At 36.0% G+C, this 16960-nt stretch overlaps 1 protein-coding gene across 5 annotated transcripts in view; it reads left to right on the top strand.

Annotated features, from left to right (window-relative positions):
• DIAPH2 (diaphanous related formin 2) overlaps positions 1-16960 on the top strand; it is an 873267-nt gene that overhangs the window by 408592 nt on the left and 447715 nt on the right. For all 5 annotated transcript variants that reach the window (XM_019641102.1, XM_019641101.1, XM_019641103.1 and 2 more), the window contains one exon: positions 15560-15661. In XM_019641102.1, the coding sequence (XP_019496647.1) occupies positions 15560-15661 (102 nt within the window). The remainder of the gene's footprint in view (positions 1-15559; positions 15662-16960) is intronic.

The following is a 16960-nucleotide window of genomic DNA, read 5'->3' as shown; positions in this document are numbered from 1 at the left end:
TATCACATATGGATGTATTCCTAAAACATATGTTTAGTTTTTGTCTTTTTCTTTTTAACTTTAACTTTGTATGGGTGGAATCATACTGCATACGTGTTCTATTACTAAATTACTCACCTTCTTTTGAGATTCATCCATTTTGATGTTTTGTTTTGGTTGTTATTTTTTAATTTCTGTTCTGGTATAGTGTTCCATAGTATGACTAGTCCGTGATTTATTTGCCCACTATCTTGTCAGTGAACATTTGGATTAGTCCTAGGTTTTCATTTTATTATTGTTATTGTTAATAATGTTATCATAATCACGAATACTCCTAATACAAATCATGTCGCCATGAATATTCTTTTTCATTCTCTCAGTGTGAATCTTGAAGGTCTCTTCTAGGTCAGTAGTACTCAGAGTGTGACTGCTGGACAAGCAGCTTCAGCAGCATCTGGGTACATGTTAGAACAGTCAAATCTCCACTCCGAACCCAGACCTATGGAATCAAACTCTGGGGGTGGGGCCTGGCAGCCCAGTCTGTGTTTGACTGTCTCTCCATGTGATTCTTTACATACTACAGTTTGATACTGGTTCTTCAGTCCTATCATTCCTGGGGTACGGGGTGTATGCATCTTCAGCTTTACCAAGTATGCTGCATTATTTCTGGAATGCCTGTACCAATTCACGCCCTCTGCCAACACTGTGTGGGAGTGCCCATTGTTTGACGTAGTAATTTTCAAACCTAGTTATGCATTAGTATCCTTTAGGGACACATAAAAATACTGTTGCCGTGACCTTTCCCCAGAACAATTAAATAATAATTTCATGGGATGGGACCTACACACCATTTCTTTCCCTAGCTATACATGCTTAATGTATACAATTTGTTAAGTTTGGACATACGTGTATACTCATGATACCATCACCACATCAAGGTAATAAACTTATCTGTCACCTCCAAAACTTTCTTTTTGTCTATTTGGGTTTTCTGTGTTTGTTTCTTTGGGATTTTTTTTGTTTGTTTATTTTTGTTTTTGTTTTTGGTGTTTATGGTATAAACACTTAACATGAGAACTACCCTCTTAATCAATTTTTAAGTGTACAATACCATGTTGTTAACTATAGGTATAATGCTGTACAGCAGATCTGCTGAAGTTGCTTGTCTTGTATGACTGTAACTTTATCACCACTGAACAACTTCTCAGTTACCCCTCCCCTCATCCTTTGGCAACCACCGTTCTGTTTTCTGCCTCTATAAATTTGCCTATTTTACATTCTTCATGTAAATGGAATCATGCAGTATTTGTCCTTTTGTGACTTATTTCTCTTTGCATAATGGCTTTCAGATCCATCCATGTTGTTCCAAATGTCAGGAATTCCTTCTTTTTTAAGGTCAAATAATATTCCATTGTGTGCATACACACACACACACACACACACACACACACACACACACACACACATACATGCGGTGCCAAGAAAATGTAGACACATTTTAAGAAAAACTGTATTAAAATTGTAATAATATATACTGATAACAAAAGGTGAATACAAGTCACGTTTGACTTCTGCAATTACAAGAGGTGCTCAAAGTGGTTACCATCAGCGTCCAGACACTTTTGATTATGGCGAACCACTGCTTGAGCAACGTTGACCAAAGTGTGCACTTGTATACATGTTTTTGGCACCCCCGGTGTGTGTGTGTGTGTGTGTGTGTGTGTGTAGCACATGGTTTTTTTTATCCATTCATTTGTCAGTGGAATGTGGGTTGTATCCATATCTTGCCTATTGTGAATAACACAGCAATGAGCATGGGAGTGCAGATATCTCCTCTAGATTCTGATTTCAGTTCTTTTAGATAAATACCCAGAAGTGAGTTTGTTGCATCATATGGTAGTTCTATTTTCAATTTTTTGAGGAGCCTCCATGCTGTTATCCATAGTGGCTGTTTCATTTTAATTCCTACCAACAATGTACAAGATTTCAAATTGCCCCACCTCCTTGGCAATACTTAGCCATCTTAACAGGTGTGAGGTGATACCTCATTGTAGGTTTGACTTGTGTTTCCCTGATCATTAGTGATGTTGAGCACCTTTTCACAAAAATGTCGGCCATTTGTAAGTCTTCTTTGGGGAAATGTCTATTCGAGTCCACTGTGCTTTTTTTAACTAGAGTATTTGTTTTCTAGATATTCCATTGTAGGAGGTTCTTATGTATTTTGGAAATCAGCTCTTTATCAGATCTATGGTTTGTAAACATTTTCTCCCATTGTGTATGTTGCCTTTTTTGTTGATTGTTGCTTTTGCTGTGCAGAAGCTTTTTAGTTTGATGTAGTCCCACTTGTCTATTTCTGCTTTTATGGCCTCTGCATTTGGTTTCATATACATTAAATCATTGACAAAACCAAAGCCATAAAACTTTCCCCCTGTTTTTTTCTAGGAGTTTTACAGTTTCAGATCTTATGTTTAAATCTTTAATCAATTTTGAGTTAATTTTTGTGTATGATGTATGGATGATGTGTGATAGGGGTCCAGTTTCTTTTTCTTTCTATTTTTTTGGGTATCCAGTTTTTCTAGCACCTTTTGTATGTCGATGTCCAGTTTTCATTTCCCCATCATGTGTTCTTGAACCCTTGTCAAAGATCAGTTAGCCACATGTGCATGGTTTTATTTCTGAACTCTCAATTCTGTTACATTGTACTATATATCTATCTTTATGCCAGTAACATCTTTTGATTACTGTAGCTTTGTAATATCTTTTGAAATCAGGAAGTGTAATGCCTCCACCTTTGTTAATTTTTCTCAAGATTGCTTTGGCTATTCTGGACACCATTTAAAAAAAAAGCTTCTAAGGCTATTTTTATGCAAAGATGGTGTTGAAAACTAATGTTTTGCACCCTCGACAATGCTTGATATTGTAAGAATTTTATATTTTTGGCACTCTGGCACATTTGGAAAAACAATCTCATTTGTGTGTTCATTTTTATGTTTTTTAAGTACTGATGAAGTTGGCCCCTTTGGGGCCATTTGTGCCACTTATGGACCATTTGTGTTTTCTCTTCTGTACAGTGCCTTACTCATCTTTTGTCTATTTTTTTTCCAGTATGTTGCTTATCTTTTTCACGTTGATTTGTATGAGCGCCTCATATATTTTGGAATAATTCTTTTTTGTTGCTTATGTGTTGCAAATAGTTAATCCATTTTCCAGTCTTTTCACTTTCTTTATGTATTTTTCTTTTCTTTTTGTGAGTAGTTATTGCTCATTTTAATGTAGTTTACATCATCAGCCTTGTCTTTTAGACTTTATGTCTGATTTCAGACTTTTAGACTTTTGTGTCTGATTTCAAAAATTTCTTTCTCATCTAAGGTCATATAAGTATTGTTATGTTTTCCTCTAAAAGTTTTAAAGAGCTTGTCATTTATTTTTAAGTCTAATTCACCTAGAACTGATTTTTGTGTATTTTGTGGGGAACAGATTCAGTTTCATGTTTTCACATATGAATCATTATTTTCCCAGCATTATCTATTAAATTGTTCATCTTTCCCCTAATTCATATAATGTTGCATTTGTCGCATATCAAGATTTTAAGTATGCATGTCTCTGTTTTGGCAGCTTAAATTCCGATCCATTGGCCCATTTGTCTATCACTATACCAATATCACACATTAATTAATTATTATATAGTTATAATAAGATTTGATATGTGATGGGGAAGTCAACCCTCTTTATTGTTGTTCATCAGGAATATGTTGCCTATTATTCTCTCTATATTCAGCCGCCACATACATTTTATAATTATTTTTTGAAGTTCCAACAGGAACAAAAATTCTGTGAGGGTATTTGATTGGAATTACATAGCAACCTGGACGAACTTGGATATATTGAGATCCATATGATATTTGTTTCTTTCTGTCCTCGAACATGGCATGTGTGTCTATTGATTTATGTCCTTTTTAAAAACTTTCAGAAACCTTTTTTGACCCTCCTGTTTTATCTGTTGTCCCATATTTTGCTTATTTTTTTAAGTTCACAAGTTAGTGTTATTTTTACTGTCTCATACATGTTTGCTTAGATTTACTCACATATTTAACTTATACCTTCCTTCTTGTGTGAGAGAACTTCCTTCTAGGATCATTGTACTTCTTTCTAAAACACTTCTTTTTAAAGTACCTTTAGTGAGATTCTGGTCATAGTAAACACTTTTTATTTATTTGATAATGTATTTATTTCACTCTTGTTTTTAAAAGGTATTTTCAATGTGTATATAATTCTAGCTTTCAAATTATTTTCTCTGAACTAATTATTTCATCATAGTTTGATTTTGATTGTTGTTAGACAAGCTGTACACTAAGTTACCCTTCCCTGGCAGTCACCTGTCTATTCATTCTTTTGGATCTTTTTGTCCTTGATGTTCTAGTGTCTCATTATGACGTATCCTGGTGTAGATTTCTTTTACTCATCCTTCTGTTTATCCTCATTCATTGGGCTTCCTGAATTTAAAGATTGTTCTGTTTCATCAGTTCTGGAAAATTACTAGCTATTTTTATTTAGACTATTATGTCTCTTCTATGCTCTCTGTACTTGCCTTCTGTAACGCCATTTGAGCATATTTTAAACATTCTCACTCTGATCTGGGTTTTTTTTGTTTTTACATCTCTTTCATATTTTGTCTGTATATACTATATTCCAGTAGGTGTTTTTCAGACTTACCTTTTCAATTTATTAATTGTTTTATGATTTGTGCCTAATCTGTTTTACCTATCCAATGAATTTCTAATGTCAGTTATTATATTTCTTATGTCTAGTCTTTGTGTTTCAAATATTATGTCTTATGTCTGTGTAGGCCTTACTCTCTTGTTTGTTTTTGCTGACTCTTACTAGTATTTGTTTGCTTCTTCCTGTGTTATATGTATTTTTTTTATTGTGAATTAATGATTGCTGAATCTTCACCTGTGGAATCTTCCTGGCAATTTGCATGAATTACTGCCAGGTGTCTGGGAACACTACCAAAGAGTAATCACTTTAAATTTAAATTCTCAGCATATTTTTTGACAAGTAGGTAGTTTAAATTCTGGCCAAAAGCCTGCATAGAGGTCGTCCTGTGGTTAGAGAATTACAGGGGAGAAACCTCTTACTCAATTCCAGAGTCAAGCAAAAGCAGACAAGATTCAGTACTGTTTTTCTCTGTGGTTGGGCTTTGATCTTTCTTCAAGGTAAGCAGTTCACTGAGGATATCATCTTTGGGGGTTTTAGATTTACATAAGGAACTGAATTTGTCCTCTAGTCTTGTGAAAAGTCTAGGCTTTGTGTACCATTCTATAAATAGAAACTGTCCTAGTGATTGGATAGTTCTCCCATTGAGGCCCATTAAATCTAAAATCTCTAGACCACCAGAGAGGTAGAGATTGGCTGATGTTCCTAGGACAGTCTTGGCCTTTAGCATAAGGTTATATGTCTGGATTAGTGTTAGCTTTTCTCTTTCCTGGGGTGGGAGGCAAAGCGAATTTTTCTTAAATTCTTGGGAGCTACCTTTTCTTCTAAAGGTATTTGTAAAGAATTTTATGTGTTCTGTAAATTGGCAGTCTCCAGTCATTTGACTGCTCATGTGATTAGTGCCGGGGTCGGCAAACTTTGGAACAGGAAGAGCCAATCCTGTCCCTCACGACAATTTAAAAATTATCCGAGAGCCATAAATACATTTTACATAATCACCATTATGTGAATAATATCCTTTAAAATTTTTATAAATGAAACTATGATAGTTTTATTCTTATTTTCAATTTTACTTCAGAGCCACATGTACGTACCCAAAGAGCCGCATGTGGCTCGCGAGCCACAGTTTGCCGACCCCTGGACTAGTGTAACTAGTCATCTAGTATTTGATACAGTATCCCTCAATGACTCTTTTATTGGGAAGTTGGGAGAAACATATTAGATACTGCTAATCTGCCACCATGTTCAGGTCAGTGTATTTTATTTATTTTTTCTAGTGATTACAGGTTTATTCATAAGATGAGGCTTAACCTGAAATATCTCTAAGCACATTTATTCCGTGTCTTGTGAAATGAAACTAAGAGTCCAATAACAACAGCAATATACAAAGTTCCTGGCTTTGAAGGTAACTCGTAAGTTCATGAATGATCACGTTCACCATATATATTTACAAGAAGCCTGTCAATAGTTAAGCCCATTGACTTCTAATTACTGGTGAATTGGTACATTGCAACCAGCTACTAAAAGAGTTGCAGAAACCTTTCCCAAGGGGGAAAATAAAGACACCACCAGGGAAGGAGGAAAGTCAGGCATGTGTTATCTTTCCCTGTTCACTCCCGTTCTAAGATCTAGGGAAATCAATTACCCCCCCCCCAAAAAAAAATCTCCATGTTTCAGATTTTCACTTGGAAATGAGAGAAGTTACTATTAACACATCAGAAATAATACTGTGTAACTGAACATGGAGAAATTACCAACTTTGTGACCTAATAGGTCAGTGCATTTTCTGCTTCGTTTAAAAATATGTTGTCATCTTGACATGGACCCCTGATGTGTCAAAATGTCCAGTGCATTATGGATATTTCATATTGGCTTTCTGTTCCTTTAATTTAGGGGATAAGTGTATACTTTTATGTTTGTTTGGGGTACAGGCGTCTATAAGCAGTCCTTATATGAAAACAGAGAAGTAAATACTTAATGATAGCCAATCATGTATGACAGTTTCTATTACAAATACCTTGAACTAATTAAAGTGATTTATTGGTATTATAATGATCTTGGAAATAGTAGCAACATTGTGTTCGTGTGTGGATTGTTTGCCTGGACAGTGAAATGTGTGTACCTTTGAATCTGCCTGGAGTAGTGTCACTCTGATGAGCATGATTCTTTTAACTATTGTACATACATACAATATATGTACATTCTGTTAATTTGCTCGTTTTCATAGTCTACATAGAATTGTCTCATTTTATATACCTAAACAAAAATCATGGAGGAGAATCACTGACTTTTTAAAGTGGAGATGATTGGGAATAGCATTAGGTATAATCACCGCTGTACACTTGAATGAAATTTCCAGATAGTCCTTCAGGGTGTATGCATAAAATGCATTGCACTAATCTTCATTTCAAGACTTATCAGCTTTAGCACTCTTCAAGCTCTATAGGTATTCTAGATAGGCGTCTTGGCTGTTGGGGTAGGAATCAGCTTTGAAAACATCTGTATGTAATATTTTCTAGTAATGCATCTTTGCATTTGTTTGTGGCCATTTGTCATGGTCATGATAAGGTAACAGGTTGTAGCATGAACAGGATGTTGTTCACCTGTCACCTATTTTCGTGAATTCAAACCTATTCTATTATGTAGCTGAGAATATCAGTTTGGCCTCTGATAATGAGAAGATAGTTTATGTTTTATTTGAAATATGTTCATTTAAAATACATGAAAGGTATATAATTTGCAAAAGAAAATTAACAGGAATACAACTTGTACTATGCTTAGGAAGAGTATATTACATTTAGATATGGCATACATGCCTCATATGCTATTCAGTATTCATAGTGAGTCGTCCTTTCTCTTCATTCTATATTTTTTTAAATCATAAAATCACCTTTTAGGTTTAATATGATTCATTTTATTTTTTGAGTACAAAGTGGGATAAAATAGAAGATAATTAACATCAAAGGAATACTCTTAGCACTCATCTTTAACTGTAAATCATAAATCATTTTAGTAAGCATTGCATTTCTGCAAATAGGAATGGGACATTAGCGGGAGTTGAATTTTTTATGTACAAAGTTGTCACATTTTTTCCTTTTATAATTATAGAAGTTGTAAATATGTCTGCGATTTCCATTCATCTACTACAGAGCTAGAACACTTTAAATAATTTAATTGAACTTAAATTAGGAAATGTTTAGGCACCATGTGATTTCCTTAGCCCAGATTTTTGGCTGTAGAATATAAAAGAAGGGTTAAACCCCAAAAGGGTTTTGCAGGGAAGAATCATCAGAACTTGTGACTGAGCAATTAATGACCAGTTTGGAAGCTTAGAAGATAGAGAGGATGCCAACCCTGTTGGCAAAATGGGGTTATTAGTAGAAGTTGATAAGACCTAGGGGATATGGGGTCAGAGTGAGGATGAATTCTCCTTTAGATTTGTTTAATTTGCATTCATGATGGGTCATCTGGGCGGGACTTTCAATTAGAAACATGGAACTTGAAGATGGGTAACAGTGAAGAGGGCTGGAGCTGTTCATTTGGTATTATTAGTGCTGAGGTGGTACTCATCCTGGGAGAGCTGATGAGCCTTCTAGGGGACTTAGTTAATGTGTAGTCTCAGAATTTAGAATAATTTATTTAAGACACATTTTCCTATATGGGCCAAGTTGAAAATTAAATAGGTAAGAAAGGTTTCTAAAGGCTGCCTCTTTGTAAGACACAATTATTATGCCCCAATGTCAAATTTTCCCATCAGGTTTTCAATGCTTTCATGTCCTTTTATCAACTAATATTGTTTTGGAAGGAATGGCTCCGTGAAGAGGGCTAGAAAAGCGCCCCTGAATTTTTGTCCAGCTAGTCAGTATTTTGACATGATGTAGTGCGCTCTTGGAGTCTGTTTTAGGAGTTATAAAAATGTTAGGAATTTCTAACCAAAAGGAGAGAATTCTAGCGTAACCACCTGACAAGAAATGCATTTTGGATAAAAGGCAACACAAATTACTGTCAGTCACATGTTGATTATGGTCTCATTGTGTAGGCAGGTGTCTACATGGCCCTTGTGACCGGTAATATTTGTGAGGCAGACTCTCCAATGCTTAACACAGTGGTAATCACACAGTCGGCAGCCAGTATGTATTAGCTGAATGGATGAATGAAACACACGGGTATAGAATCATGCCTGACATCAAAGTTTTTGCCATTTAACTCAAAGCAGAGAACAAGAATACTTGAATGTGATATCAGAACATTAAATACACACGCTCAATTTAAGACCTGGGCCATAAGAAAGTTGAAAATCTTATAATAAATTATAATAGTTAAAGGGTTTATTTTTTTGACCAGGGAAAATGCAGGAGGGTTGTGTTAAGATCACAGGAATTGAGCCAAGACTTTGGGGAAACGTATCTTGTCTGGATTTCTTTAAAAATAAAATACTTGTTGACATAAATAAAAATAGTACTATTTTATATATCATATAAAATCTTGTATATATACTATAATACTATTTTTATAAGAATAAATATTACATGTGTAAAAACCAATATTGTCCCCCATCCACATTTGTGAGGAATGATAGACTGAATCACAGTGGACCTAACTCGGCTCTCCTACTACTAGTAAAATGACTTACTGAGATATACGAGAAAAAAGAAAGGTTATGTTTTGGCAAGAAAGAAAGGGCATTATGGTTCAATACCTTTACTTAACTAACCTTTAAGTGTGCAATTAACATTTAAAGGAAATAAAGTTTTGAAAGTATTACCGAGTAATTGCAGAAATGTAAAAAGTAGTTAAAAGCCCAGGGTGTGTTAGGAGAAATTCCTTTGAATAACAGTGACAGTTATCAGAAAGTGAGTTTGTGATGCAGAAAAATCTGCTCATTTGGTGACATAGTTACTTGGTTTCCCCTTCCTTGTTTTCTTTGCGAACTTCAGCTCACTGATATTTTCTAGGACGAAACTTTCAAACTGACCCAGAATTGATCTTTTAAACACAAATCTTGAAATATTTGAAAGAAGATGCTCAGTAGTAAGCAGGGGCAGCAAGAAGGAGACATGGAAGGGCTTGTGCCCATCAGCATATTTGTTTATCAACTCACACTTTGTTAGAATTTAAGTTGTATTTCAAAATTTATAATTTCTAGCCTGTGCTATCATGAACAGCTTTTCTCTAACAGTGTAGAGGGTGTCTGAACTCATCTTTGCAATTTATTTAGAGAATATACAGAGGTTGCCAAAAAGATGTATACACATTCTAAGAGAGGACAAAAACTGTATTAAAATTGTAATATTCAATATACACCAATAACAAAAGATGAATACAAGTGATGTTTGACTTCTGCAATTACAAGAGGTGCTCAAAGTGGTGACCATCAGTGTCCAGACACTTCTGATTGCTGCGAACATTGTTTGGTAGGCTTCTGTGGTGAGCATGTAAACTGTTCCAACCCCACAGCAGAAGAAGCAGGACTAGTTGCTGTGCGAGGCCTCCCAGATCTTCCCTTGTGCACATCACACACAGCACCATGCGTCTCAGACTTATCACGAATGCGTGCAATTGTTAGGCGTGTGGGAGGTTGTGTTGCATCCTCACACCTCCATTGTCGTACTTCCACAATGTTCTCGAATTTCAAATCCCACTTCAAAATGGTCTTGGCCTCCTCGAAGGACCACTGTGCTTCCGCTGTTTTCTTTTACTGTTCTGCCTGTCACCTGCCCAGTGACACTAGTTCATTTGATTAACTCCATCTTTTGAGTGAACCTTATACTACATACACATTGCTACCATAATTCAACTCAACTTTGAAAAGTAACACATAGATAATGTCTCTTAAAATGTGTATACAGTAAAATTTTGGATTGCGAGTAAAGTGGTTTGCGAGTGTTCCGCAAGACGAGCAAACATTTCTAATACATTTTAGCTTGGTAAACAAGTGATGTCTTGCAATACAAGTAGTTGGTTTCCAGAACGAATTATGCTCACAAACCAAGTACATTTTAACGTGGTAAACCAGTGATGTCTTGTAATATGAGTTGTTTGTTTCCGAAACGAGTTATGCTCGCAAACCAAGGTATTACGTAGTTTTTTTGACACCCCCAGTGTGTAGTGACAATATTAATAAGGGACCTAAAGCCAAAAGCTGTTTACAATTTTTTAAATCCAGAGTCCTTGAGCAATATTGATTTGAAACACTGGCCCAATCCACGTCAGTTCACCTGTATTTTTCTTGCTCTTGCAGAGCCCCAACCCTTTTGAAAGCCCCTACATTAGATGTTTCTAGGGGTCTCAGGAAATATCTTACACATCCCATGAAATGTCAGCTTCCATGTAGTGGCTGCTGGTGATTTTCTTCATTTCCTCTTTTGAACTCTTTCCTAGGGACAACTGTGGGGACAGGGAGGAGTTTCCCACAGGGCACATCTAACGTATATATACTGAAGCCCTCTAGGTGCCAAGAGTATCGGGTGTTCTGTCTCCAAGTGTGGAAATGTGTTTCTTCCCTTGGCCTTTTTAAACACACTAGAGCAGAGGGTACCAAAGCTCGGTGTTCATGACACAGCTCCGCTTTCCACAACATCCAGACATATGACTATATTGGGGATGGAGAGACCAGACCTGGAGACACATCCATGAAATAAATATGCTGCACTCAGAATCACCCCAATGTTTTCCAAAATGCAGGCTTTTTTACTCTGCCGAGCCTGATTACATAATGCACACTTCTCTTCTGATCGAGAGGAGAGTTCTAGCCCAGAAGGCCCCATGGTCCACCGTACACATAGACTTCCAGCTGATTCCCAGGACTGTTCTCATTAGTCTCAGACTGTGCCTTGAACCCCTACATTTTTTGCGTTTTCCCTTGACATGTTTTTGATGAGTAGCTGAAGGAAAGTAGAGGCAAATGAGTAGCACTGTGTGTCTCCTGTCTTAATCTCCTTCCTCTTGTATTCAGGAATCTATGCGCATGAAAGCATATTAACGTCCAATGTTATTCTACATCTTTGCCTATAACGTTTAGCATTATGTAAAAAACCCAAAATGGGTACATGTAAGCATTGGCTATGATGGCCACTTGCAGCATGGGATTTTAAAGGTAGCTGACTCATTAAGCTGTAAGTAGTATAATAGTAGCTGGTGTCTGTTACACGTGTGAGAGTGAGTTTTATTCCAAACCTGATTTGCAAATAGAATCTTACTAAGCACTAGCAGTTATACATATCAGCTTGGGACTCGGTCATAAAATGGTATCCAGAATCAGAATACATCTTAGCCCACCAAATGCATTAAATGTTTCATTGCTCAACAGAGAAGGAAAAGATATATCACCTACTGTGGAGCTTGCATCCTGCAGATGAGCGAACAGGTTACCTCTAGCTAGAAGAGAAAGAAAATAACACGTTTCATATTCTGTGCTAAAGTATTATTTTAGGCTTGATTCATTCTATGATACCTTTGGTTACAGTTAAAACATACAATTGGGATGGAAAGTTTAAAATATGCAGAATTGTTATTTTCATAATTTTAATAATGTTCTTAGTCTTTCTAATTTACTTTCTTGTTGTAAAAATTATACAGGTTACCAAACTGGTTGTTTCCTTTGCTTACTAACATACTTCAGAATATCCCATTAATAGAGAAAAAGTTTACAAAGCAATTGAGTAACTTACATATATTAAAAGTATTCTGGAAAAATAGAAATAATATCTTGTTATTTACTTAACGTTTCATTATATGATATGTAATGATATTAGTGAAGCAAAATAATGGATGTTCTTAATTTCATTTGATTATGCATATATGTTATGTCAATATCTTTTAAGTCAAAGGGCATAGTATTTTAAATCTTTAGTCTCATCAGTTACACAGTCAGTGCGGCACAGGTCTAGAGCTTAATGGAAATGTGAAATTGAGTGGGAGAACATAAAAAATAAATGGAGAGAACAAAAGAGCACTTAGAGTAGAACATTATATAGTTGTTTTTCCCTGCTACTTATTCTATATGTTGTCTACTCAATTTTTTTTAGTGTGGAAAAATCTGTAACATAAAATTTACCATTTACTAATTTTTAAGTGTTCAATTAATTGGCGTTAAGTATATTTACATTGTCCTTCAACCATCACCACTATTTCCAGACTTCATCATCCCAAAAAGAAACACTATACTTGTTAAGCAGTAACTCCCCATTCCGCTCTGCCCTCAGGCCACGGTAACCTGTATTTTACTGTTTGTAAGAACTTACCTCTTCCAGATACCACGTATTAGTAGATTCATACAGTATTTGTCCTTTTGTGTCTATCTTTCAAGATTCATGCATGTTTTAGCATGTATCAATCTTCATCCCTTTTTCAGGTGAATAATATTTCTTTGTATGTATATACCACATTTTATCAATTCATCTGTTGATAGACAAATAGGTTGTTTCTACCTTCTGGCTATCGAATAATGATGCTATGTACACTTAGTACAAGTATCTGTTTGTGACCCTGTTTTCAGTTCTTTTCGGTATATAACTAGGGCTGGAATTGTGGGGTCATATGGTGATTATATATTTAATCTCAGAGAAACCATCAAACTGTTTTCTGCAATGGCTGCACAACTTTACATTCCACCCAGCAATCCAGCAATGAGGATTCCTAGTTTTCCGCATCCTCACCAACACTTGTTATTTTCCTTTCCTTTCCTTTTTCTTTTTGATAATGGCCATTCCAATGGATATGAAATGATATCTCATTGTGGGTGCTTTTAAAAATGCTATCATAAATGGAGTTTTTTTCTTAATTTCCTTCTAGATTGTTCATTGCTAGTGCATAGAAATAGAAGTGATTTTTGTGTGGTCATTGTATATCCTGAAGCTTTGCTGAATTCATTTATTCGCTCTAACAGGATTTGGGTTGGTTTTTTTGCGGAGGGGTAGACTATGTAGCGTTTTCACATGTAAAATCATGCCATCTGCAAAAAGAGATATTTTTCCCCTTCATTTTCAATTTGGATACCTTTTATTTATTTTTCTTGCCTAATTGCTCTGGTTAGAACATCCAGTACTATGATGGATGGAATGGTGAAAGCGGGCATCTTTGCCTTGTTCCTGATATTATCAGGTAATCTTTCAGTCTTAGTATTGAATATGGTGGTAACTGTGAGTTTTTCATATATGGCCTTTATCATGTTCAGAAAGCTTCATTGTATTCCTAGTTTAAAGAATATGTTTCTCAGAAATTTGTTAGATTTTGTTAAATGCTTTTTATGCATCAGTTGAAATGATCATGTGTATTTCTTCCCCTTTATTCTAGTAATATGGTGGATTACATTGACTGCTTTTCGTATGTGAACTACCTCTGCCTTCTGGCATAAACCCCACTTGGTTTTGGTGTATAATTCTTTTAATATGCTGCTGCATTCAGTTTGCTAGTCTTTTTTGAGGAATTACACCAGCTTTGGTATCAGGGTAATAATGGCTTCATAGACTCAGTGAGGAAGTTTCCCCCTTCTTAATTTTTTTGGAGGAGTTTGAAAAGGATTGCTGTTAATTCTTTAAACATTTGGTGAAATTCACTTTTGAATCAATCAGGTCCTGAGCTTTTGTTTGTTCAGAAGTGTTTGGTTAACTGATTCAATCTCTTTACTTGTTATAGGTCTACTCAAATTTTCAAATTTTTTTGGATTCAGTTTTGGTAGCTTGTGTGTTTCTCAGAATTAGTATAAGCTGCTGCAACCAGAGAGGGTTGAAACCAAGGCAAGCACCTTCACTGGTCCTTCAGGGAACTGCCCAACCAACCAAAAGGTACAGCCCCAAATATTGGAGAACAAGGTCCCCACTGGCTACCCTGGCATCAGCTAACCCCTCCAAGAACTCGGGCACCTCACAGTGGTGCTGAGGGACGGAGTAGGGTATTTTTTTGTGCATGTCATTCTCTTACCAGAGAACAGCAGTCTCTCTTCATGAAATACTTGCCTTGTTGTAAGTATTCAGTCAGGTTCCAGAGTTCTGAAATAGTTTATTTAAATCACTCCTTCCAGCTCAGTGGTTGCTTTGTTCGAAGGACCAATCCCTGGAACTTCCTTCTCTGCCGTTTTGAGTCAACCCTACCTTCTTAAATCTTTTGTTCCCTGCTCCCTCCCTTTCATATGTCTTCTGAAATCCCATGCAAGTCTCCAAAAGGTTGGTTGCAGGCCAATGTGATGATAATGAGAATAGTACCAAAGAAGCCTAAGATAAACTAGGTTGAGGAGAATTAACCAGTTTTAATTCTCTTAGGCATCAGACTTCAGCATGCATCAGATACATCACTTTTCTTTGATTCTCCATTAAAGTAGAAATATCATTGTGTGTTTAAATACAGATACTGTAAATAATGGGGTATTTTTTTTACAGGCTTGGTGTGGTTCATAAGATTAAAAGTGATTCTAAATTTGGCCAATTATGAAGAGTAGAGTTGATTTATTATTATTATTATTATTATTATTATATATGAGTTAATTTCTACATAGTATTCTTCTGTTTTGTATATGGATTGACAAATTATCATGACAGATAATAAAGCTTAAAAATTATGTATTTAAGGCCCAGAAGGTTAGTCAATTTATTGCTATTTGATGTCATTTATTGCTGCATGATCTTTTTACTTAACATTTACATACTGTAGTGCATTGTAACCGAATATATTTATGTACTTATTCACATTAAATTATAGCTTATTTTTTTAGTTAAGTTTTTAGGAAGAAGGTGTGGAAACACTGGAAATCAGGACCACAATCAGAAATTTATACACTGTCGTATTTTGTCACTTTTAGAGTTGTTAATGCATGTTTAATAATTCTAATAATAACATACTAAACTTTTACACTTTTATTTCTTTTTAGAACCTCATAAAACATCTTCCTGAGCAGAAGGTACTCAATGAATTAGCACAGCTGAAGAATGAGTATAATGACCTTTGTGAGTCTGAACAATTCGGAGTTGTGGTACGTATCTAGCATGAGGGCCCACAAACTCAGCTTGGAGGTAACACTAGTCAGAAACAGTGAAAAGAAAACTTAAGTTGTTTTTTTTTAACTATATCACTATATAATTTAATATAATATTGAATATCAGAAAAAATTCCTTGTTTGTCTATTGTTTGTCATCATATTGAAAAATAAAGAATTCAAGATTTACATTCTATAAAATATTTCAAAATATCTCATGGGAACTCCTCCCTACCAGTGCCAAAATTTAATTCTATTAGTATATGAAAAATAGCATGTATATTACTGCATTGGCAATTTTTTCTTCTATTTAGATCTTGATGTTAGAATTTGCCTCCCACCCCCCATTTTAGGCTAATAAAAATGGAGGTAACTAGATAAATAGCAATGTTATAAAGATACTTTCTGTGGTATATATTAAGTCAGAAAAAACACAAGAATTTTCAGATTTCCTATAGAGTGTCATTAATTGATTGTAAGCTTTAAATACACTTTTTCATCTGGAAAGAAAATCTCATAAATACAGATCATACTTTAGAGTGGCTACATCATTTTTGGAATGTATATGTTTTGTTATCTCCCCTTCATTTTAAGGGGCACAAAAGATGACTAGGTGTAAGTTATATATTAAAGAACATAGTTATAACGGGGGTGCCAGAAAATTGTATACAAGCAATAAGCAGACACTTTGGTCAGCATTGCTCAAGCACTAGTTTGCTGTAATCAGAAGTGTCTGGACGCTGATGGTAACCACTTTGAGCACCTCTTGTAATTCTCTTGTAATTGCAGAAGTCAAATGTGACTCGCATTCATCTTTTGTTATCGGTATATATTGAGCATTACAATTTTCTTTTTAATGCGGAATTGGGGGAAGGGGAACAAACAAGTTGCTGTCGTTTTGTTCTTCAGTCTAGTTGTGGAGGACGTTGCTTCACTGGCCCAAGCTAGCACCATCATTGTGCTTTTCCCGGGCGAGGCAGATCAGTCGCCGGCTTCTGGACGGCTGCTCACTGCGGCTGCTGGCCGCTCACACTGGCTGCTGGCTACACACGGTAGNCGGTAGCCCATGGCAACCCACTGCCACAGGGGCTGCAGCCTACGCCATCGCCGGTGACTCATGGCAGCCCAGCTCCAGGTTGAGCTGTTGTTCATCATCTGAGCTGTAGAGGGCAGGGTCACTGGCCCTCATATGTGGGATCTGAACCGGGGCCCTCTGGCGTCCCAGGCCAGCTCTTCACCAACGCGACACTCGGCCGGCCCAGAGCATTACAATTTTAATACAGCTTTCCTTTCTTA

Source organism: Hipposideros armiger, unplaced genomic scaffold (assembly GCF_001890085.2).
Source record: "Hipposideros armiger isolate ML-2016 unplaced genomic scaffold, ASM189008v1 scaffold_56, whole genome shotgun sequence".
Lineage (NCBI taxonomy): Eukaryota > Metazoa > Chordata > Mammalia > Chiroptera > Hipposideridae > Hipposideros > Hipposideros armiger.
Note: the sequence above shows the minus strand (reverse complement) of the source record. Positions and strands in the feature narration are given on the sequence as shown.